The sequence below is a fragment of the Numida meleagris genome, chromosome 11, assembly GCF_002078875.1.
Source record: "Numida meleagris isolate 19003 breed g44 Domestic line chromosome 11, NumMel1.0, whole genome shotgun sequence".
In the NCBI taxonomy this organism is placed as follows: Eukaryota; Metazoa; Chordata; class Aves; order Galliformes; family Numididae; genus Numida; species Numida meleagris.
The window spans coordinates 3,867,764-3,891,727 of NC_034419.1; the positions used below are offsets into that span (position 1 = coordinate 3,867,764).

At 38.2% G+C, this 23,964-nt stretch overlaps 1 protein-coding gene across 4 annotated transcripts in view; it reads left to right on the forward strand.

Annotated features, from left to right (window-relative positions):
* Positions 1-18,780, forward strand: part of SLC6A11 (solute carrier family 6 member 11) — a 139,029-nt gene extending 120,249 nt beyond the window's left edge. For all 4 annotated transcript variants that reach the window (XM_021409844.1, XM_021409845.1, XM_021409846.1 and 1 more), the window contains exons 8-15: positions 146-249; positions 4,627-4,751; positions 6,172-6,284; positions 7,091-7,228; positions 9,999-10,101; positions 10,912-11,012; positions 12,343-12,513; positions 15,194-18,780. In XM_021409844.1, the coding sequence (XP_021265519.1) occupies positions 146-249; positions 4,627-4,751; positions 6,172-6,284; positions 7,091-7,228; positions 9,999-10,101; positions 10,912-11,012; positions 12,343-12,513; positions 15,194-15,346 (1,008 nt within the window). In that variant the 3' untranslated portion in view covers positions 15,347-18,780. The remainder of the gene's footprint in view (positions 1-145; positions 250-4,626; positions 4,752-6,171; positions 6,285-7,090; positions 7,229-9,998; positions 10,102-10,911; positions 11,013-12,342; positions 12,514-15,193) is intronic.

Below are 23,964 nucleotides of genomic sequence, written 5' to 3' on the forward strand. Positions count from 1 at the left end.
ATGCATTGTTTTTCAGGTTGCAGCTTAGAAAACTTTTGCCAGACACAATTTCTCTGTATAGTTTTCTCTGCAAATTTGCAGTCAGTATAGATGTAACTATGACTCCTTCCTGACCTCTTTTAACCACTCTACTTTTTGTCTGTAGGTGTGGGTGGATGCCGGTACACAGATATTTTTCTCTTATGCGATATGCCTTGGGTGCTTGACAGCCCTGGGAAGTTACAACAACTATAACAATAACTGCTACAGGTAATACAGTCTACATTTTACGTTTATTTCCAGTGATGGAAGCACCCACAATGCTTCACTCTGAAGTACTTCCCTTTTCTTTGAGCCACTTGCACGAGTGGTTGAATTCATTTTTTGCAGAACCAGAGACCTGTAACTTATAACTTTTTTCAGAAGAACTCTTCTTCCAGTTTTTGGGTTTTTTTCCTCCTCTTTTATCCCCTCTGACCCCTGCACAGCCACAAGCCACTCAATACGCACATGCACAATTGTATGTACTATATACAACATTTCATAGATGCTTTTGTGCCATATTTCATTGTATAATGTACATCTGCTTTAAAAAAATCCTATGAAGAATTGTTATTAAAATAGTTTGGTTTATTCTGCATGTCACTTTTACCATAGTTTACTGACTCCAAGGTAGAGCCCATACATAGCACGTCATTGCTAGTCTGTATAGAGATCAATAAGGAAATTGATAATGACTTTCAATAGGTTTTAATTTTTTTAATAGAGTAGAATCATAGAATCAGCAAGGTTGGAAAAGACTTACCTCTAAGATCATCTGGACCAACTGTCCACCTTTCACAAATATTTCCCACTAAACCTGTCCCTCAGTACAATATCTAAACATTTCTTGAACACCTCCAGGGAATGTGACTCCACCACTTCCCTAGGCAGCCCGTTCCAGTGCCTGACCACTCTCTCCAAGAAGAAGATTTTCTTAACGTCCAACCTGAATCTCCTCTGGCGCAGCTTGAGGCCATTCCCTCTAGTTAAATGGGAGAAGTGGCTGACAAGAGAACAAATGCCAATACAAAAGGATTTAAATTCTAAATTATAGTTTTACCTGCAGAATTTAGATGCCAGTTTCAGAAAATGCCTTCCTAGCAGCAATTTGCACTTCTGTCAGAGAAACACAGAATAGTAGGACCCAGCAGAGAAAGAGAGAACTGGAAACCACAGCCACACAAATGTATCCAATAAATGAATGCATGCAAAGCTATCCAAAAGTAATTAAGGGTACTCTGCCATCTAACCACACAAGTAACTCATCAGCAAAAGTTATCCTTTTGCATGGCTATGAGTGCCAAAATTCCAGATATCTTGCCACATTAAATAGTGTACATCCCAAACAGTATTCAAACAATGTTGATGGACATTACTTTCAGTATAACTATAAAGATGCCTCAACAGAGAGCAACAGATGCTCCTACAGTGCAGTGGGCAATACAGGTTTTCTCTCTTTTTTCTTTTTTACCAGCATAAGAGATACTTTAACAAAGGGTACTCTTTTGCTCAGTTATTTGATTTTATTTCTTTTGAGTTGCACCATATCTAGAACCTACTTTTTCATTGCCTCAAGGACTGCAATAATGTTTTTGTAATTGTTTCGTAACTTATTACAAAAATCAGGAGTTTTGATGTGTGACCAGAGAGTTATGTAACTTCATTTCCTCTGACCCTGACAGGATAGGTTGGCATGCATGTAAAAAAGATCAGCAGCAGCTCATTTGTAAAGCTTTGAAGAAAGGTGCTGCAACAGAATAGTTTTTAATAAATTCAAGCTTTGCAATTCAGTTAACAAAATGTTTTCACAAAATTCCTCAATAGGACAGATTTGATGGTGTCACAAAGTAAGATTCTTCAGAAACCTGAAGGAATGGGTAGGACAAAAGTTAGCTGCAGAAAGAGCTGGGATGAACTAGGGTGCTCACAGACGAAGACATACAAAACAGCTTTGCTGCCTTTTCTCAACAAAAGAAAACAGAATTAAACTTTTATCCTAACTGCCACGTAAAAAATGAAAATCAGGCCATGGTTTTGCCTCTTGCAATATATACCGTTTCTTGTCTGATTGTAACATACTGCTGCTATTCTGCACTCTGTTCTACTGGAGAATAAGGGTACATTGCAGTGGAAAATAATGATGTTATGTATTCTAGAGGGAAAAGAAGTTTTCTTACTAGCAACTTGATCCACATCACTAATATTCTAAATTAACTGCAACCAAGTCAATACACGTTTTTGAGATGGGAATGAACTTCTGTTGTCTTTACTAATCTGTCATTGTAATGCTTTAAGACAGTGAGACAATTACTTGAGGCCAGATCCTCTCTGGATTTACAACAGTTCATATCAACAGTGACTCTTCTGAACAGACACAAACAGTGGCAGTAAAATCAGCTGGCAGTGCTTTCCACATACTTAAAAAAGAAAAAAAAAAAGTGTACTGATATTTTCTGTAATTTTTAGTAGGCTAAGAAATCCTTGAGGAAAGGATTATCTTCAGACTCTGTGTTCAGAAGAGGAAAATATTCTTGTTCCTGCTTCATGTGCTCTGTATTTACAGAACTGATCCAGCTCCCTGTAGACACAAGGCAGTTCCCCTCCATGCTACTGGAGACTGCACCTCAGCAACATAATTGTTGCATATAAGCCCTTTTACAATACAGGAGTTGGCTTCCTTGCTGCTTGCTGTGGTACAGAAGAAAAGTGAGAAATTTCACCTGCTGTTAACAAATTGACAAAATTTGAAAGAAAAAAAAATGTGTTCTTGATCAAGCTTCCATTCTATGATTGAAAGAGGAATGTGAATTTGCCTTCAGGGAATCCGTATAGACAGGGAAGTGACTGCAGGGATGCAAAAGGCTCTACGGGCTCTTCTCTCTAATCAGAGAAGCTCCTTAAGGAAGGCAGAATGAATTTCCAGCAATATCCAGGGTGTCAGGCAAGGTGAAGATAGAGGGTGGAGTCCTTGAATTATTCAGGTGATTGTCAAGACATTCATTTGGAAGAATGTAAAGTTTTCATAAAAATTTGACTGTTTCCCATCATTTGAAATCCGCTAGGACTTCAGTCTGACTCTGATGCCTTTCTACCAAGGATACTTATGAAAAATTGATGGAAAATTAGATGAACGTTCTTTTCCTTCCACTGGTTCCAGAGCACTTGCTTTCAAAAATTCAGTGGCATCTCAATCAATGAATCCAGGTTCCCTCTCACTTTTCCTTTCCATAACAGAAAACAAAAAAAAAAAAAAAAAAAAACACAAAGCAAAACAGAAACAAAACAAAACAAAAAACACCAACCAACCAAAAAAACCCACCACCAACACAGGTTAAAAATACCAAGCTAAATAAGCAATAGTACAGGAAGATTACAAAAGGTTTTTGGTCAGAATTATATGACAGGACTTGACAAATATGAACTATGCCTTTGACTCTCAAGAAGTCACTACAAATCTGTGACAAGGATGGGAAACATTTTTGAAGATGTAGATTCAGAACCTGTTAGATTTTTCAGTCATTTCTTCTCATAAATAGCTTGCATGAAAACTTGCTTCAGAGCTGTAGCAGTAAGTGAATTAACCAGGCTAAGGTATAGGCTTTATAGAGTTATATCTTTGGGTTGTGTTTCAGTGATTTAGGATCCTAATTCATTTTCAGATGTCTAGGTTAGCTTATTACTTTCCCAAATACACAGCTGTTTCTTGCAGCAAACCATCTTAAAAAGCATCTGTTATAATAAATCATTCCAGTCTTGTCATTTGCCAAGCCTGAAGTGCTGTTTGAAAACAGGCTGAACAATGGCACTTCTCTGAGCTCCAAGGGATGGCCACACGTTTTTCTGCAGGAGAGTTTTCCTATGTTTTTAAAAATAATTTATAATAGTGAAATTTCCAATCTAGGTAAATAAATATTTCTTCATCTTGGGCTTGTAATCATCATTGTAGGATTTTAATTGTCCTATGTCATTTAGATGTATCTGAGAGATGGTGTCTCTACCCATTCTCTCTTTGCCTACTTCTTAGGCACTTTGTAGGCACATGCAAAGTTCTTAGACTCTGTATGCTATTTTTCATTACCATGGCTTCTGAAAAAAGTTTCTAAAACAGACTGGAATTGTATTTTGTATAGATAGTATTGCCAGTATACTGTATCTGGAATAGAGTTAGCTGAAGTCTGATCAGAGAATTTGTTTTGAGGGAACAAATCGTTAACATTGTTTTATAGCTAATATATTAATTTGTATCCTCTGGAGTACATTATTACAACATCAACTACTACAGAAAATGTTATTAATACCATGCTTACATTTTTTTTAAATTATTTGACTAGTTTGTAAGTTTGTAAAACATTCTGTTGAAAAGCAGTGAGTGAGTAGCAATAGACTTGCAATTCAGACTGTTAAAATACAAGTCAGCGTACTATGAAGGCACCTTCCTGTAAATGCTTATGCCTCACTGATTTCTCTCAAGCATATTATCATGTGGGAGCATATTTCGAGCTTAATGCCCATTCATGCAGCTTGGGGTACTATTAATCTTATGGCTCATTATATGAAAGAAACCCAGGCTCTGGCAACTGCAGTATTTCTTATTTATATTTTCAGAGACTGCATCATGCTCTGCTGCTTGAACAGTGGCACAAGCTTTGTTGCTGGTTTTGCTATCTTTTCAGTGCTTGGATTTATGGCTTATGAACAAGGTGTGCCCATTGCAGAAGTTGCAGAATCAGGTAAGTTCCAAAAGCAGTTTTCTGATTAAAGAAAAAATATCCAGGGTGTTGTCAGAATAGCTAATCTGTGTCATATCTTGTGGATAAGTTAACTGTTCTGCAGATATTTTGAAAAAAATTCCTATTAAAGCCCTATTAGAATATGTTAGAATAATTCCATATGAAGAGTTCTTATCTATTCAAGAAAACAGCTTTTTGGAAGAATTTTTCGAAGTCCTGTCAAGTCTTTCTTAAGACATACTATCCAACCACAGATTTTTGATGTCTAGTCTGCTTATGCCATCTCCTAATGTCAGTGTGTTTTCCTCTCCAGCACATACAAGACACTCAGGTTGATTAAGTATAAAAGTTCTTGCTTTAAGTCCAGAAACACAAAAAGGCCCAGGTTTATGAGAAATTAACTATCCAACTTACATTACTATCACTACACTAGAAATTATAGCAGCTTGTAAATACTGGCTTAAATGGAAAAGCAATAATGTGTTGACAGGATTTCACTAAAGTTATTGCAGCAGGAACACAGCCTTTATCATCCTTCTGATTCTACCTTTGTGTCCTTGCTGTAAAAGCTGGCTAACTTCAAGAAAAGCTGCTACAGCACAGGAGTTTGCAGCATCTGAAAAGTGGGCACAGGTGAATGAGAACAGGAAAAGTATGAGCTAGGAGAAATGTAATTCAGTAGATTTGAGAAGCTACCAATGCTGTTGTATTTCTGCTGTTGCAAAAATGTTCTATTTTAAATATTTGTGTAAATATACAGTTTATGAATGAATGTTATGTTTTGGCAGCAAAATTCAAAAATGCAGAGCAGATTTGGAACAATCCAGTAGGCGTTTGGCTTGTATCATGCATGGTTTCCAAGATGCAGCTTCCGTCAACTGCATTCTTGCGCAGTACGTTAGATGCAGTGGTGTCATAGAAAGAAAAGAAAAAGATTTCAGAATATATTAGTAAGTTAGATAAGGCAATCTCAGGACCACACACTGCTATTTATTCAGGTATTTGAGTTTTGCTGCACATCCAGACAAAGAAATAGGAGAATACAACAGCTGATGCATATACGAGTCACCACCTCCCACAAGCAGATTGCTGCCCAACCAGTCTCAGTAATGGCCACTTTGGAAGAGAGCTCCCACCTTCATCTTCTACCTCAGCTTTTATTGCTGTATGAAAGTATATCATATGGAATATCCCTTTGGCCAGTTTGGATCAGCTGTCAGCTATAACTTCTCTCAGCCTCTTGCCCACCCTTAGCATACTTACTAGAAAAAAAAAAAAAACATCTTACCTTCAGTTGTTCAGCAATAGCCAAAATATTGATCTTAGCAAGTTCGTTCTAGCCACAACCCAAAACACGTTACTCCCAGCCAGAGCCAGGACACAAGTATAAAACTGTTTACTTTGTTTTCTTTTGTTTCAGGACCAGGACTAGCATTCATTGCTTACCCTAAAGCTGTTACCATGATGCCTCTTTCTCCTCTGTGGGCAACTCTGTTCTTCATGATGCTTATCTTCCTTGGACTAGATAGTCAGGTATGAAATAACACAATTCAAATATTTTGTCAGAGCTCCTTGTTTGTGTATGTCATCATCCTTGATTTAAATTGCATTTATCCTCATGGAAGAATGAACTCCTGATTTAATTCCTTTCCTAAAAACATGGATTCAAGTTTGTTATTTTAAATCTCATTTATGTGACAATAGAGATTTTGTTATTATTTACCAAAGACATTGCTTCAGCCTCAATACAGCTTTATTTAGTTTATTTTTGGGCATTCATTTTGATGGCTCTTTTAAAAACCTTGCTCCAGGGCTGTGAGCCAGGCGCTCAGGTCTCTGGTTTTCTGGTGATTTTTAAAGTTGACAAGAATGTTTGTCCTCTCCTTCTTTAGATGGATTGGGCACTTGATAACTTTATGGAATATCTCTATTCTGTAAAATGGAAATAGCTTCAGCTTTGATAAACAGTTTCCTTAGAATGGAATTCTGCTGCAGTCCTACAAAAGTTGTATATCATTTAAGTCCTATTCAAGCAATGTTTGAAAGATTTAAGTTTTATGTAATCGAACTGCTACAGGGCAAATAAATTCTGAGATAATATTAGTAGCTTCAAATATTTGAATTTGGTGGTAGACTGGAAATCCATAGCTGTAGGCTTTTTAACTCTGAAATGATGTTCCTCGCGGTTTGAGCTTCTGCTTATAGTGTCCTCAGGGATCATTCAGTCTTTCTCAATGATGAAGGCATAGAAGGATATTTGAAGTGTTTTGTAGCAAATCCAAATCCCAGGAGTAGATGAGACACATATTTTATTTGTACTTTCTTATCATTTGTTCTAGTTCGTGTGTGTTGAAAGCCTTGTGACAGCTGTTGTAGATATGTATCCAAAGATTTTCCGAAGGGGCTACAGAAGAGAACTGTTGATTCTTGGCCTTTCCATTGTGTCATATTTCATTGGTCTAATAATGTTAACTGAGGTAAGATGTTCTTTGTTCAACACCTACGGACAAAAGGAAATGTGTGTCTTATAAGAATGACAGATAAAGCACATGAATGTTTGCCATAGACAAATGGCACTGCCAGAAATACGACTACAAAATCCTTGAGAGACTGTTATCAACTAATTGGTAACATTTCAAGTGTATCCTCAATTTTATTCCTAAACTCATTTTTTTAAGTTTAGGAAGTATCTTAGCTGAAGTTACATTGCCACAGAAATTCCATCTGCTTTGCACCATTCAACCTGATATACTAATGACGCTTTCAGCTGACTTACTCTGGGCAGATCAATCTGAAGACAATTAAATTTTCAATGAAAAAATTAGTAAAGATAATGAAGTGAAAAAAGAAAACTAAAATGGGTTTGATTTTTATATCATCAGACCAAGTCCATCAGTAAAGTCCATTTCTGAGCAGAAATTCATTTGGTAAGAGGGAAAAAGAATTTATTATTTTTCAAACAGATCAAGGTGTTTGCTTTGGGTTGTTTTAAACCAGAATCTCTAAGGGTGTTAGTTTATCCCATCAATTCATGGCGCATACCTACCATTGCTCTGTATGATGCCCAGCATGGGGGAGAACTCTGAGATCTTTTGCTGCTTGGTAGGATTTTAGTCCTCCTGCTCAGTGCTTCCTTTAGAGAGTGACTTGTATAAGCAGTCTTCCTCTTTTTCACTTTACCTTCTCAAAACAGTGAAAACACAGGCAGAGTCCACACTCTCCTCTGCTCATGTTTTTCCACTTGCTCAGCTGTTAGAGCCTCCCTGCACCAGGGAGAGAGGTGAAGAAATGTTGCAAGTCTGAAGAACTGTGGAGTTAAATGCCATAGGAATGTGTGCCTGAGGAACCCTAGCTGTCTTAACTGTGAAAGGCCACGATGTGTCTCTCTTGTTCAGCAGTATCAGGCAGAGTTTCCCAGAGAAGCAGTTTCCCAAGGCTTCGTCAACTCATCTGATGTCACTTATATTCCTTATGCAGAGATCCATGGTCCTTACACCATGTACTTTTCAGTTTGCTTTGTTTCTGAAAAAGAGCAAATTTCATCCAAAAATCCATTAGGCAATTGTAGACATGTTGGCCATGTAAGCATGTTTGCCCAGCAGATAAGAATACATTTGCTTTAGAGACACTTTCAAGGTAAGAAACTAAAGCTTGGGAGAAAAGTGGAGACTAGGACAAAATGAAATTTGTTGTTGTTGGTGGTTGTTTTCTTTCTTTCTGAAGTGACATTTTGTGGCAGACTACTCAGATGTCTTTCTCAAAAGAGAACTAACACTCTGCAGTTGAGCAGAAGTTACACAGATGTCAGCGAAGGAGCTGAAAACTCACTGCAAGAAAGTTTATTCATTTTATTCAAAAGTAAAGGGCTCGTACAAGTAGCTGGACAAAGAGAGGATGGTGACTGTTGGTGCTAAATGAGGCAGTGGCTGAAATACGATTTATTTCAATTTAAATGGTCTGTGAATCTCATTATTATTTCAGTGTTGAATGCATATGGGATAAGAGATTAAGTATCTCACATGCAGATTGGTATAATATTATTCATATAACATTAGTCAGATTTTCCATAATGTTATTAATTTGACTTTATAGTTTTTCTTCTCATCTTGCCTAGAGGCAAAGACTCTAGGAAGCCAGCCAGTTCTCTGAACACCTCTGATTAAGTATGAGAAAAAATATAGGAAAAGAAGAAAATAATGGTGCCTTAGATAGATGTGACAATTAAAATAATTGAGTCGTATTCAAATAATAAGGAAATGGAAGACTGTCACTCACATAGGAATGGCTGAGACTGCTTGAATCACAGAACCTAGGAAGTGCAGCTCCACAGTGCACTATGCTACCGCACCCAACAGCCTGCTGTGTGATGTCATGATAAGGAATACTGATAAAACCAGGACAAAGACATCTTGGTTGAGCTTATATACCTTTTTTCATGCTAATTTGTGCTGTGGTGCTACATCATGCAGAAAATTATAGGACCACTGATAACAAAGCATGCACTGTGTATGGATTCAGTGCTCACATAAGATGCTGCTTCGTTTTGCCTGCTCTGATTTTTGGAAATGCAGAGATTGCTATTTTAAAGTAATTTGAAAAAACAATTTTTTAATTGTTAGAAAAAAACAATAAAAATCTTGCTTGTAGTCAGGATGCTTATTATTTCATGCTTTATCACGTAATATTGACTTATGTAATTAATGCAGCTGAAAGTCTGAGTTATATTCAAATTACTCGTTTTGCAGTCTCTGCCACTAGAGATTCTAGTAGCTATAGATTTTGCCTTCTTTCCCTGAATTTTTTTGTATTAGTGGTACAGACATAAAAACAAACAGAAAACCCTGTATCTGCTCTGATCTGGAGATCAAAATCTCCTGCAGTTATCTACAGCTTTACGTGATAACAAATGAAATTGAAGAAAAAGTATGAAGGTGGAACAGCATTTCAGAAACAAGTGAAACGTAGTTCTCTACAGTACAGTACTTACTACCTTGAAGCAAGTGTGCAGTATTCAGATGGCATAGAGAATAATGTAAAGTGCTGTGGAACAAAAGATCCTTCACAAAAAAATCAGTGAAAAATGAATATTCTTTTTTCTAGAAGGTACCAACTTTGATAGGAAGATTGCCAGATAACCAACAGATTGGCTCTGTACTTGAAGACATATTTGTTATGAATTACTCATACCATTTCCAACGTGACATTTCAGTTTGGATTTTTTTTGTCCTTTTTCTGTGTCTGTTTCAGGGTGGAATGTACGTCTTTCAGTTATTTGACTCTTATGCAGCTAGTGGCATGTGCCTTCTTTTTGTTGCCATATTTGAATGTGTCTGCATAGGCTGGGTTTATGGTGAGTTACTAAAAAATTGCTGCAGTTTTGAGTATTTATCAAGTTTTCTGTTTCCACAAGTAACACATAGGCCTTGTACGCTTGTGAAGCAGGGCCCTCTACATTCCCACGCCCTACTAAAAGTTAAGGATATGCTTTCTCCTGGACCTTTTTCTTGCTCTTTGGTGGGGCTGACCTTCACCTTCTTCTAGCTGCCTTAGGAATTAATGGCAGTAAGTGATTTTCTCACAAAATGTCTGTGCAGGCCATGCTCCCTTCTACACCTGACAGTCATGGAAAAACCCACTTGGAGTTCATGCCTCATTAACACAAAAGGGGCATAGTAATGTTCCTAACTCTGCTGCTTTTGTCAGCAAAGTCAGGAGAGAACTACCACAGTTCCAGGTATGTTCACAGTACTTCCTCAAGCATTTCTTTGCATACAAAAGACTCAGAATTTTACTTCATAAAGCAATATATGAATCTCAGATGATGTGTGTCCTTGGCTAATTAAGGATTCACACATGAGCTTGTAGCATATGTTCTTTTCAACTGGGCCTACTCAAACTGTTACTGACAGAAGTCATTCTTGTCTGACAGCTTGCCCACTACTACTCTCTGCTGATATTTATCAGACACGTATGTAGGCAGCAATCGCTGCCGGAAGTGTGGAGCAAAAGACAGTTGCCTGTGTGAGACAAAGAGATAGCAGCCTCAATTTCTGAAGCTTTGACAGAACCCACATTTTTGTCTGTTCATTTCTAAATGCTGACCTCTGTAACCTTGTGTATGTACATTCTACATCTTCTTTTGCTTTGCTTTTTTGGGCAGGCAGCAATCGCTTTTATGATAACATTGAGGATATGATTGGGTATAAACCACTGACATTGATTAAATGGTGCTGGATGGTCTTAACTCCAGGTATTTGTGCAGTAAGTATAAAATATCTGAACAACTTGTTTTAGATACAAGAAGGGATTTTTTGTTTATAATTTTAGAAGTTTAATTCTGTTAGTAGTTCAACAGTTGGGAAAAATGCCTATTGATTTGCAGCGTATGTTTTAATGTAAAAACTCTCTGAAGAGTCTCCAAAAATTGTTAAATTTATGTGTTCTGTGAATTGTTAGAAATCTTTGTATATACAATAATAGAAAAAGATAAACTCAGAGGCTGAAGTGAACACTTGCCAATACAAAAGATTTTCCTTCACTGCTTCGGTAATACACTCTGTACCTCCCTAGCATAATTCAAACTCCTCCAAACTTGTGTAGGTTTCTCTGTCACTCCAGCCTCCTATTTCCTCCCCACTCTTTGTGTGACTGGACATTTCCCAAAGAAGTCAGCACATTTTTCCTTCTATCTTACATAGTAGAATAAACAAAAGATACAATTCATATGCATGAAGAAGGGGAAGGAAGAAGCTGAGAGTACTGGTGCCCACTCTGGCACTCTGCTATTGCTATGTAGAAGAGACGAAATTACAAAAGAAACATGACCAAATTGCCCATAGATGTGATCCACAAAAGTTTGAGTATTAGATACTAAAACCTTTCACTTGTCCCATAAGTAAGCAGACATCAGAAGACCTGGTGATTCAGGTTCCCTGGAGCTCTACCGCTTACTCTATTTGCAAGGTTGTGAAAATTCCTGACTAATTTTCTCCAACTCAGAAATGAAGAAAATGTCACTTGCTCTTATGCACTCTGGTTGCGTCTTTGGAGTAAACACACGGTAACTTTCTGTATTACGTAAACTGAGGAAGTCTCAACTGCTGAATTATACACCTGTTTAATTTATACAAAGATATTAGAGCTTCTGAGAGGATGAAAGATTTGGCCAGCAGAACTGCAGTTATGACAGCAGATTAAGGCAACTTTGACAACTGTGGCTTTCATTTTTCATCATGACAGGTGGGAGAGTGTCACCTAATCACAGCTGGTTCATGGTAGCAAAACTTAATCTTTCCTGCCCAGGTACTATTCGCCATCAAAATGCAGGTTTTATTGTCATTGAGAGGTAAATAGGATTAAAACTTGAAAGGATGTTAATTTCAGTGGAAGGATCTGAGACACGTTATTTTAGATGTACATAAAAGAATATATTGCTGTGTTGATTTTTTTTTCTTTTTTTTTTTTTTTCTAACTGTAAAGCTCTGCTTCCTACCTTTAGGGAGATTGGCCTTGCATAAACACTCAATCATTTTCTTGTTAAACAGGCAGTGCTATTTCAAATACTGCAAATATGTTTCTCTGCTTCTTTCAGGGAATCTTCATTTTTTTCCTGGTGAAATACAAGCCTTTGAAGTATAACAACGTATATACATATCCTGACTGGGGCTATGGCATAGGGTGGCTGATGGCTCTCTCTTCCATGATTTGTATCCCTTTGTGGATCTGCATTAAGTTCTGGAAGGCAGAAGGCACTTTCATAGAGGTGAGATTTTCAGATAAGCCATACTGACAAAGAAGTTGGAATGGAAGTCTCACTTGCTTAAGACTATGCACAGTTTAATCAGAAAATCAGTGTCTTTGTTTCAGGTAGGCTCCATGTACCTGTTCCAGTGGTATTTGAATCTTGCAGCTTGCATTGTCTCTGGTGGAAAGAATTATCTGTATTTTCTCAATTCTCTTCTGAATTTCCTCATTGCTTCCCTGCCTTCACTGGCTTGAGCCTGTGGTAGCTAACCAATACTCTAGCTTTAATGTGCTCTGTTCCTTTTCCTGCTGACTTTAAAGTTTAAAATGTCTGTAACATTAACTAAATCAAGAAGGTTTATCCCAGCATTTCATTCAAGCTAGTCCTCTTTCCATTGTTTTGATAATTTATGTTTGTGCCTCTAGGGTTTTCCTGCAGGAGCTGGTTAGCAAACACATAGGTTTTCTGGATGCTTTTCCCAATTACAGTTCTCTAAGTAAGAAATAGAAGCAAAAGTAAATATTCAGTACAGTTTACTAAGATTTGGTATCAGGCTATCTCAGGTCTAGGCTAAGATTATTGAATATAGGAAATTTTCTCAAAAGATAGTGAAGATGCCTATAATCAAAGAAACAAGAATACAAATCTTCTTTGGCTTTTTGGGATTTCTCATATTCCAGAAAAAGATGGCACTGTCATCTAGAGTTCCTTAGATAATACACAGTAAAAATAGGTATCTCACTAGAACCTCCTTATATCTCAGATTATGGGCTGAATAAAGATCCTTGCATGCATCCTAAGTCTTTCTGATACTCTCTAGGATACTTCTAAAGCTAAAAGCAAGACAGTAAGAATTTATTTCTAGGGTGTTTGGGGGTTCATTTAGCACCTTTAAATGATCTATCCCACAGCACATACCTGCACTCGCAAGATTATCCTCCCTAGGATGTGACATCCAAGTATATCAGTGTAACAGTTATTACTTTCTCGAGTGGAGAAGGTAGAAGATGCAATTTATTTTGCTGGCTGACCACAGCCTATATTGAAATGACTTCACAAATGTGATTAAACATGATCTAGGAAATGTTTACTGTGGGTATATAAAAACAAAATGAATTGTCCATAAAATTATTATTCTTGTTTGTACAAATTTTAATATTAAATATTTCCTTAATGTATAAGCCTTACTCCATCTCTGCAAGTAGATAGGCTTTGTTTATAGAATCTTGTTTTGCCTTGCTTTGTCATGTGGAGGACTGCAGACACTTCATGATCTTTTCTATATATGAACCATGAGAGGGATAATAAATTTTTAATTACAGATGGAAACTTCTCAGGAAGCCGGCTTCCTGCAATGTCTCTGTTCCCTAAGCTGTAAGCAGCTACATTGCTACAGATGTTAATTCTAGATCTTGGAAGTATCTTGTTTCATTACTATTTTTTTTTTTTTCAATGTATGTCCTTTGACTATACCATGAGAAACAAATGTATCCATGAAGCATTTGAGGTAGATTGAGGAGGAGCTGACCAGCCCAGCTCAGAGGGTTGTGGTCAGTGATGCAGAGTCTAGTTGCAGGCCTGTAACTAGCAGCGTTACCCAGAGGTTGCTACTGGTTCCAATCTTGTTATCTTCATCAGTGACCTGGATGAAGGGCACACCCTCAGCAGGTTTGCCAATGATCCCAAGTTGGGAGGAGTGGCTGGCACACCAAAAGCTGTGCTGCCACTCAGTGCGACCTGAACAGGTTAGAGAGTTTGACAGAGAGGAATTTTTTGAGCTTCAGCAAGGGCAAGTCCTACAACTGGGGAGGAGTTGGGGTGTGAGTTGTAGTCCTGGGGTGCGTTAGAAAGAGTGGGGCCTCGACGTTGGGAGGGTGATCCGCCCCTCTACTCTGCTCTGCTGAGGCCGTAACTGGAGTACTGTGTCCAGTTCTGCACTCCTCAGTTCAAGAAAGACAAGAAAATTCTGGAGAGAGTCCAGCAGAATGCTACAAAGATTATGTGGGGCCTGGAGCATCTCCTTTATGAGGAAAGGTTGAGAGACCTGGGGCTGGTCAGCCTGGAGAAGAGAAAAGGCTGAGGGGAGAATCTCATCAATGCTTATAAATATTTAATGGATGAGAGTCAAGTGGATGGGGCCAGGTTTTTTTCAGTGGCACCAGCAATAGGACAAAGGGCAATGGGCACAAACTGGAATGCAAGAAGTTCCATATGAACATGAGGAAGAACTTCTTTACTTTGAAGATCACAGAGCGCTTGAGCAGGCTGCCCAGAGAGGTTGTGGAGTCTACTTCTCTGGAGATATTCAAAACCTGCACGCATGCTTTGCTGTGCAATCTACTATAGGGAACTTGCTTTAGCAGGGAGTTAGACTTGATGATCTCTGGAGTTCCTTTCCAACCTCTGTGATTCTATGAAACAGGCCTTAGCCAGAGCATTGTGCTGAATTTACTCATGAAAGACTGTTACTTTAAATTAGCATGAAAATTCACTTTTACTTTGTCTTCACCTTCCTTCTCTATCCTTTGGTCTGGTGTGATGTGAAAAGAACTGCAATGCGGTCTCATGGATGGATTTGACAAAGTCATGAGAAGAGACAGACTTCCAAGAAAAGACAGCTTTAAAGTGAATGTGTTTGAGAAATATGTGTCTCTGAGCGGGAAAAAGATAATGATTTCAATTTTCTTGAATTTTCTAGAAATTCAGGAAGTTAATTACACCTAGCTCGGATCTGAAAATGAGAGGGAAACTTGGAGGAAGATCCTACATTGCAGCAATAAATGACTGCGATGCCAAACTGAAAGGAGATGGCACCATTTCAGCCATTACGGAAAAGGAGACACATTTCTGAAAGAACTCTTTTTTTTTTTTCTTTTTGTATAAAAATAAATAAATTCACTTAATTATAGAAGCTGGCTTGTTTTGCACAAAATTTTATTAACCAGTTAATTTTAAAGTGAAAATTGTATACTTGTTAAAAAGTGATTTTTTAAAAATTACTATATAAGTAATGATTATGTAAAAGAAAAAGAAATAGTATTATATGATATGTTAGCGATGACTTCTTGTAATATGGTAATTTCAGTAAATGCTTTTTAGAAGTTAGGCCTGTATAATGTGCTGTAAAGCTTTTCTACTTTATTTCTGGCAGGCGTGACGTTGTATAGCTATATGCATTCTAATCTCTAGGCATTTCAGACCATTTCAGCTTTTAATGTATGTATATAAAAAGTACCAGAATGTCCTGTTGTTTATATTGGAAGAAAATGAAGATATGTTGTTACATTATTTAACATACATGTTAAATGCTGTTACGTTATTGCTGTCTGAATGTGGGCTGTACCCAAAGTCAACTGAAACCAGCAGGAGCCTTTCCAGCTGAGAACAGTGGCTTTTGCACCACACCTGGTATGATTCGGCCTTTTCTCTGGGCCAGCACAGCTGCAAGACTGAGTTTTGCACCTAACAAAGCTCCTCTGTCAGGGCAAGTTTTGTGAAGCTGACTGGAAGCACCGCCTCAGCTGCTTTTGCTGCCTTCCCTCCATCTGTTTCTAACGGGCCTGAGTATGCTGCGAGACGGCCCTGCTTCTGAGTCACTGTGGTTTTTTTCTGGAGATTGGATTAAGAATATATATTTTTTAAGAGTTATAAATTTTTATTTTCTTGGAAGTTAATGCCCTCTAAGATGACATGAACTGCTTCAGGAGACTTCTAAAGCTTTTTGATTTTCTGTAGTGTCTGGGTAGCCAGTACTTTATTTCGGTTGACACTTCCCATCCCCTGAAGTGAAATGTGTTTATGCTTGTACAACAGGAGGAGGTCAAGGTCACTCTATGTGTGTGAAGATGTTCTAAGGAAAAAAAAAAAAAAGATCAGGTTTAGAGCTCTCCATACCTTGGCCTCTGTCTCTTCAAACATTTGGCTGTCTGTTTGCTCATTCCCCTTAAAAGAAATCAGGGATCCTGTAATTGCAATGTGCAACACCATCTTGCTGTTCTAATTTTCAAGGTACTTTCTAAAAACTCTCAGATTAGGCACTGATTCTTCTACTCTGAATGGTATTGAGGCTTGCACTGAAGTTAGAGTAGGAATTTATTTTGTGGAACACTACAGTAATGGGTCTTTCATTTCTACCAGAGTTCCAAGAGGTAATTTGCACATCGTGCAGATGAAGGAATTAAGGCTGGGAAGTTGTTACTTCTTTTTCACAAAGGCAACAGCATAGTTTTCTGATATCAGGCCTTTTTATTCAATCAGTTGTATTAACTTACTCCCTCTGATTGAAAACAGATTTTATGTGAATCCAACTGATGGAAGTTTACCACGAGGTAAGCAAATGCTAGCTTCAGGTATCAAAATCTCTGGATAGAGATCTTGGTTCTCTTGTTTTTTTTCTTCTGCCAATATTCCAAAATGTTATTTCTGGACAATTAATTATTTTCCCATCCTGTTTTTCATTTAATGGCTGGATGATAAACCCGTAGAGGAATAATAATAAATACTGCACAGTATTTGGTGGAGAACGGCCTAAGAGAGCTCTGAAGAAATGTCATAAAATCTGCTGTCCTCTCTGCATTTCAAGACCAGTAAACCTCAGATACCAACATGTGAATTTATTAGAAAAAAAAAAGTGTCTGCTGGCCTCCTAGTAGAGAAAACAGTTCACTATAGAAGTCACTAGGTACACCTAAATATTACATGGATCTGTATAAGTAGTCCACATTTCATTATGATCTTGATACCATACCCCTTAAAAAAGCATTTTTCATAGAATTACTGTCTGAAGTGACAGCACTAATTGATCTACTTTGTTTTACTTCATCTTATTTGTATTCTTGGTGTCTAAAAACTTTTCTACCACAATTCCACTTCAGATATTCAAAGCCTTGCTTGAATTTGCATGTTTCTATCGCTAGGTGCTTAGGAAAGAACATGTTGAAGGAGCCAGCCTTCGTAGCAGTGCAAAGCCGCCATCTTGTGAATGCTGGGCCAGCTCAGAGGGAGTCTCAAGCTTGACACACAGAACTGGAGGTGACTAATGAAAATCATTCTCTTATTGGGAAATTGTACTTCTGGAAGAGAAATGTTCCCAAAACTGAAACTCCAGATTGAGTTACATAACTATAGAAAATACTATGACACGGCTGCAAGCTACATCTTGACTGAAAGCATGTCCACTCCAAAATCTAGAATTTTTTTTTTCTAAGCCCAAGTAAGTGATAAATATTTCTGACTTGGTATCCCTTTCTAGTTTTTCTCTCCACCCAGATCCTAAGACCTCAAAATCACAGATGAGCCTTGTGATGTAAATATCAACCCATTTTTTTTGTCAGTGAGGGATGAGCAAATGTAGATGCAATATTAGGTTGTGCTCGGCCTTTAGCCTTGATTTCAATGAAGTTATCTTTATGAATGTTTACAGTAAAATGTGCCAGTAGGTGGAGCCCACACCAGTCAGCTGGGCCACCCATGAGACACAAAAGGAAAATCCCAGACAAATCAAGATTACCTTTGAAATCATAACACATATTGCTGTAGCAGGAAAAAAATACAGACCCTGACTTGTGCATTTTAGCTTGTCGGTGTACCTTGAACTGTAGTCCTCATCCAAATATCTCCACAGGAACTATGTACTTTGTATGGAATATGCTTCCTGTTCTGCTGCTATGAACCATTTCACTACTAGCTTTATACACATACATGTGGTTTGACATGGTCTAAAGCATTATACTGTATTGCTAATATGCTGTGCTTGTAAATGTGTGCGTTTAATATCTGACTTGTTTAACACTTTACTGATATTTTTTTAAATATATTTCTTTTGGGGGGAGGGCGGCTGTGGGAGGGCAAATTTCCTAGTAGTATTGTGATTATTATTATTTTTGTTTTTGAAACAATATGAAGGTGGAAAATGCAGAAAACAACTATATTGTGATTTTTTTTATGTGATAGAAACAGTATTGCCCTTTTCTGAAGTATCCACGGTATTATTTAAAATAATACAATAAAAATCAGTAACCTCCAAGGTTTATGTACCATTTTGAACAAAGAAAGGTTCTGTTTGGTTTTCAAGGGCACAAGATTTCATACTTTTTTGTTTTTAAAAATTAAAGAAAATGGGCAAAACTTCTTCTGTGTATTTTAGTTTATATCATTGTATTTTATATGACCTTCACCTGACAAATGAAATAAGCACAACTATATTGTTAGAGCAGGCATATGTCCCTCAATTTTAAATTGGGGATTTATCAGTGAGGAAATTAAGTCATTTGAGGTCGTACAATAAATCTGTGGCTGAAACAAATTAAACTGCACTATTCTGATTTCACAAGCTAATGTCACTTTTATTTATCATATCCATGTTGACACGGAAAAGCACAGATCAGCCACTACTTTCTGAATTCCCCCACACTTCCCCCCTTGTGACTGTTTTTCTGTGCCCTGCTTTGTTCAGCCACAGTGCTAGGACAGCTATGGAGAGAGCCAGCTCAGGAACCAATCTAGCTGAAACCTCACCCAACAAAAACATATGCTTAGCTCTCTGTAACTCTAGTTTATTTCCTGGCCAAATGCTAAATATTAGTGCTGATGGGACGTACTACAGCAAGATAAATACCATCCTCCAGCTGCTGTATACATTATGCTGGATTGACACAAAGGTGAGAATTTGAGGGATGAGTCGCAGATTCCTTTTCTTACATATTTTAATTCTAAAAGGATCTGTTCCTTCTACTTTTTTAATCTTTGCTCTCTGAGAGCTGCAACCAATGTCAGCCAGTTCTAGCACTCCCTCAACTCATCCTGAATTCCAGCCACACCTGTTTTGTTTGCTGGCCCTGCTCACAATGACTGTAGAATGTTCTACTTGGGCTTTCAAGCTAATTTTGTGCATCTGTGACCTTCAGTTGCCTTGACCATCACCTGTATTTATCCACCCTGCAAAGAGCATTGCCTTGAGCTCTGTGGTTGATACCAACAAACAGAAGCACATACATTGTCATAAGTGGAAGAAACAAAATGTTTTGAATGTTCTGAGAAATCTCTTGCCACTAATAGTTTCTGGGGCTATTATAACATATATTAGAAGTCTCAGTCAGGTCCATTTCCCACAAGATGTTTCTTGTGGGAAGAAGGTCTTGGCTACAGTGGTATTCCAACTGAACAAGAAGAGAAGCATAAAGACAGCTGGGAGTCCCTTGCTATAGATGGTTGGTGACAATATATTGGGATATGCTTTCAATTTCTATCAGCTTGCTATTAACGTAGTCAGCCAACTCCCAATACTTACTACAACACAAAGAGGCACAGTGTACTTTCCTAAACCTTACTTTAAAACAATTTATCGGAAAATCTGAGAGCTCTGGCTGATCTCTTTTTATTTAATTGAAAACACCCATCATACTACATGCAGATGAATCATTCCTCTCTTCTTCCCACAGGGCCAAAAACTGTCTGCAATTAAGCCATGCCATGCTCAAAAGAGCAAACCGCAGCTACCCAGGCACACACCTCCAGGGCCAATTCTAAGTTTGGTTGCAGCTAGTGACGTGGAATTTTGCTGTGCTCTGATCAGCACTGGCGTCAGGAAGTCCTGGCATCCCATGCACAAGTGAGAGGTAGAAAGATTAAGACAGCACAAAGAATTCAAAATGGACACAGTCAAGACACTGTACCACTTGAGCTTTCACAATCTTTATGCATTTGGAAAAGGTATTATGTCATTATTTGTACATGGCAGGAGACATCGGGGTTGTTTATGTGTTTATATCCTTCCACCTTTGAATCAGCACAAGTGGTTTTGCCAGCAGGAGCAAATTGAGCTGGGTAGTTAGTGGATCAGAGGCTGCTGCCAAGCACCGTGCTGTGCTGAGCTCTGTTTCAGTGGGCCTGACAAAACACTGTTGTTCTTTCTAACCAAGCCCTACTCTCAGCTTGCCCCCTAATTAATTCAGAAGAACAAATGTATGAACTTCAACTGAAATGTACCCAGGAATATTTTTTGGGCTTTATAAGGCTGTAGCTTTGCTGGTTTTTTTTCCTTCCATTTTCCAGTGAAATGGGTTTTGTTGTCTATGTTGAAAAGCTAGCAAAAATGCAAACCATATAACACACTGTAGGTCATTAAGTGGAAATGAAGAAAGTAATAGACTATAGAGCCAAGCTAAAAATCTCAGGACCCAACCGATTCCTTCCTGTTGTCTGTGGTGAGGAAAGCACTCTGTATTGTGATACTTAACCAGCTTTTATCTACCTATTTTTAGATACTCTTTTCAGAAAACCAACTCATGATATGTTCAAAAGTCCCTGCTGTCAAGTTTTTGCTTCAGATTTTATGGAAAGTTTTTGGGGCTCTTTTAGTACATACTTTTCTCAAAGTTTTAGGGCCTACTGTTTCTGTGGTTATTGCAGTTCTCATTCCCCTTCCACATATTTTTCTTCAATCCAATTCTCTGCTTTTACAGTAGGAGGAGAAAGCAATGGAATTGGAGGTTACTGGCTGCTTGAATTAATTAAAAGTAATTGACAGCACATGATAGCCATGATGGAGAAAGGAATGGAAAGTGGTACAAGATGAGGTAGGGAGACACTACTTCTTGGGAATAAGAGGGAAAGGAGCATAACTGAAACGTTAAGGATGATTGCTGGGTGCTACATGCTTTTTTTCACTTGGAGCTGATACCATGAGTGTACTGCCTGTGGTTACTTCTACCTTCATCAAGGATGCAACAGGCTGTAGCTGTGTAGCATGTGTTGGATGACAGGCTTTCATCTCAATTATTTTTCTGGTATTGTAGCTTCCAAGTTTGGTCTGTAGGTTTTCTTATTGTATTGGAGGCCTTTGTGTGTTATTGATCTGAACTGACAAAGCTGTTGCAGAATTTGAACTAACAGAATATGCAGACTGTTTCTCAGTTACTCCTGCCTCTGCTCAGCCCAATCCCTGGAGGTTCCTCCACTGTCTATCCCACTCATGTAAGGTTCAAACTATAAGCCTGCTTTATGTACTACAATGCTGTTACTATTTTAAAATTCCTAGTTACTTAAATCATTTGAACAAATTGCTCTGAATCTCTCTAGAAACCTTTCCAGTGAATATACTGAGAATCTTGCATGTTCATTCTGTGAACTGTAACACCCGGCTTGACACAATCCTGTTACGCATCCCTAGCCTGTAGGGACTGAGATGTCCTTTGAGTTACTGTGTAGAGCTATGGTAAACTCAAGCTTTATGTATTTAGCTAAAGGATTTCAGTCTATGTTTTTATAGACTGTGTGTCTCTTGTTTAAAAAAAAAAAAAATCAAATGATCTTGATGACATGATGATCTTTAAGGTCTTCTCCAACCTGAGCAATTCTATGATTCTAAATGTTATAATAGGCGATTTTGTATTAAAAACTAATAATTCTGTTTTGGGAAATAACATGCAGGTAGAATGGAGTGAGAACAGCATTGAGGGCACTAAATCTGCTGCTGTAACTCTAGACTGGTTATTAAAATAAAAGCTAGTGAGATACCTTCATGGACTACTAGAACTGTCTGGGAAATGCTAAAACAGTGAAGTTAGTGCTCTTTGGACCTGGGAATGTTGCTTTCTTTCAAATAGAGCTTGCTGAAATGGAGATTTTTCTTACCTTTTTAACTTGACCTAAAATTTGGATTTCTCCTAACTGAAGCTTCGCTTTCAGAATTGAAACTTGAGGAAATAGCTTATGTAGATTGCAGCCTCTGCTCTGTTGTAAAGGCATTCCCTGGGAATGGTTTCTTCTCTTGGTGTGTGGTAGAAAAATAGTTAACAGCCACCTCAGCTGTTATGTGCTCTAGAAAGGTATCGCCTAGTGACATTTCTGCGGTGCAGTGGGGACACCTTTTGGTTGCAACTGCTCTAAACCTGATGACCCTAGAAGATAATATAAAAACAACTTTCATAGCCACTACTTGCAGGAAGCCTATCACTGGCTTGTCTTAGTTCTTTACGTGTACTTGACGTATGGTCTGCTGTCTCAGAGTAAAATCGCAGCGCTTTGCCAGGCCAGGCAGTTCCACCCGGTTTTGTTGTGGTTCTCGTTCCTCCAGGAGTGCTGGCTTCCATACCGTTAGGTGGCAGCACGTGCCAGCAAAAATCTCCCCGTCCCCACTGCTTGGCTACCAAACAGGGGATGCAGAGCCAAGAGAACTTCCTTTATCACCTAAACGGCACGTGAAATTGCATTTATATTCTTTATGGAGAAGGTGTATCACAATTTATTTCTAAAAATATCTCTCAAAGTTTCATGAAGCAGCCACTGTGGAGCTACTTATTTCAGACAGCAACAGTTTTCATTTTTAAAATAACGGGGAATAGTGTGTGTTTCAAGGAGGGATAACAACCTATAACGTGTCCTGCAGGAAAGAGAAGCTGGATGTACACATTACTGGCTTTTTCTCAGTGATTCAGAGGGGCATTACTATCGTGCCTGATTTATTGTTGTAAACAACTGCTAGTCTTCTCCAGAAAAATTCCTTCTGTGTCATTTTCTTTGGAGACAAACTAAATTGCAATTACATGCTAAACAGAGAAGAAGAATAAAGTGTCATACTCTGCACTGAACAGACAAATCTGGAGCAAAGAATCAATTTACCAGGAAACAGGCAGCGAATGCAGCAGTGTGGCTTTCTTAATACCTGAGGAAACGTTGCCAGTGTGATCGCTTCTGACGAGGTTCTGCCTTTACCTGTGTCTGAGGCAATGTAACCCATGGCACAACTAAACCCTATCTGAGCTTAATTCTTAGAATCATTTTATCTTCTGAAGCCACAGTAGGAGGTGTTTGTAAATATTTATGGTAAAGACACTTAGCAACAAGCTGTGTAAGTAAATCACACAGCTGCTTTGTCAGAGTGATTGAACTATTTCATTACTGGTCTTCACTGAAGGCATCTTTTCAAAGGATGCTACCAGAGGCTGCTACCGTACTAATGCAGCTGTCAACTGGAAACGTTAACTAGGTTTAGATCCTGCAGATTTTTTCCACGCTTCTCCAAATCCTTTGCTGTCAAATCACTGTTCAGATTTAAGATAATTATTTGTAATCCTCAAATTCTCAGAATGAATGTGAAATAGATGGCTTCCTACATATAAGTAATTATACTCCAAAGCAATTTCTGGGTTCAGGATTGCTTGTTTCTCCGTAGATAGTCCTGGATGTTGATGCCTACAGCAATATTAATGGCTATTGTAGGATCTCTGCTTTCTGCTTATTAGATGAAATAAGAACTGTGTATCAACCAAGGTAGAAGGGCAACTATATTGTCCTGCACCCAGCACCGTTAAAATTCAGCAAGAAATATTTTTATGCAGTCATGCATTTAATTTGAATTTTCTTCAAGTTAGAAACACAGAATGGCTTGGGTTGGAAGGGACCCTAAAGCCCACCCAGTTAGAGCTCCTGCTGTGGGTTGGCTACCATCCACTACAGCAGCCTGCCCAG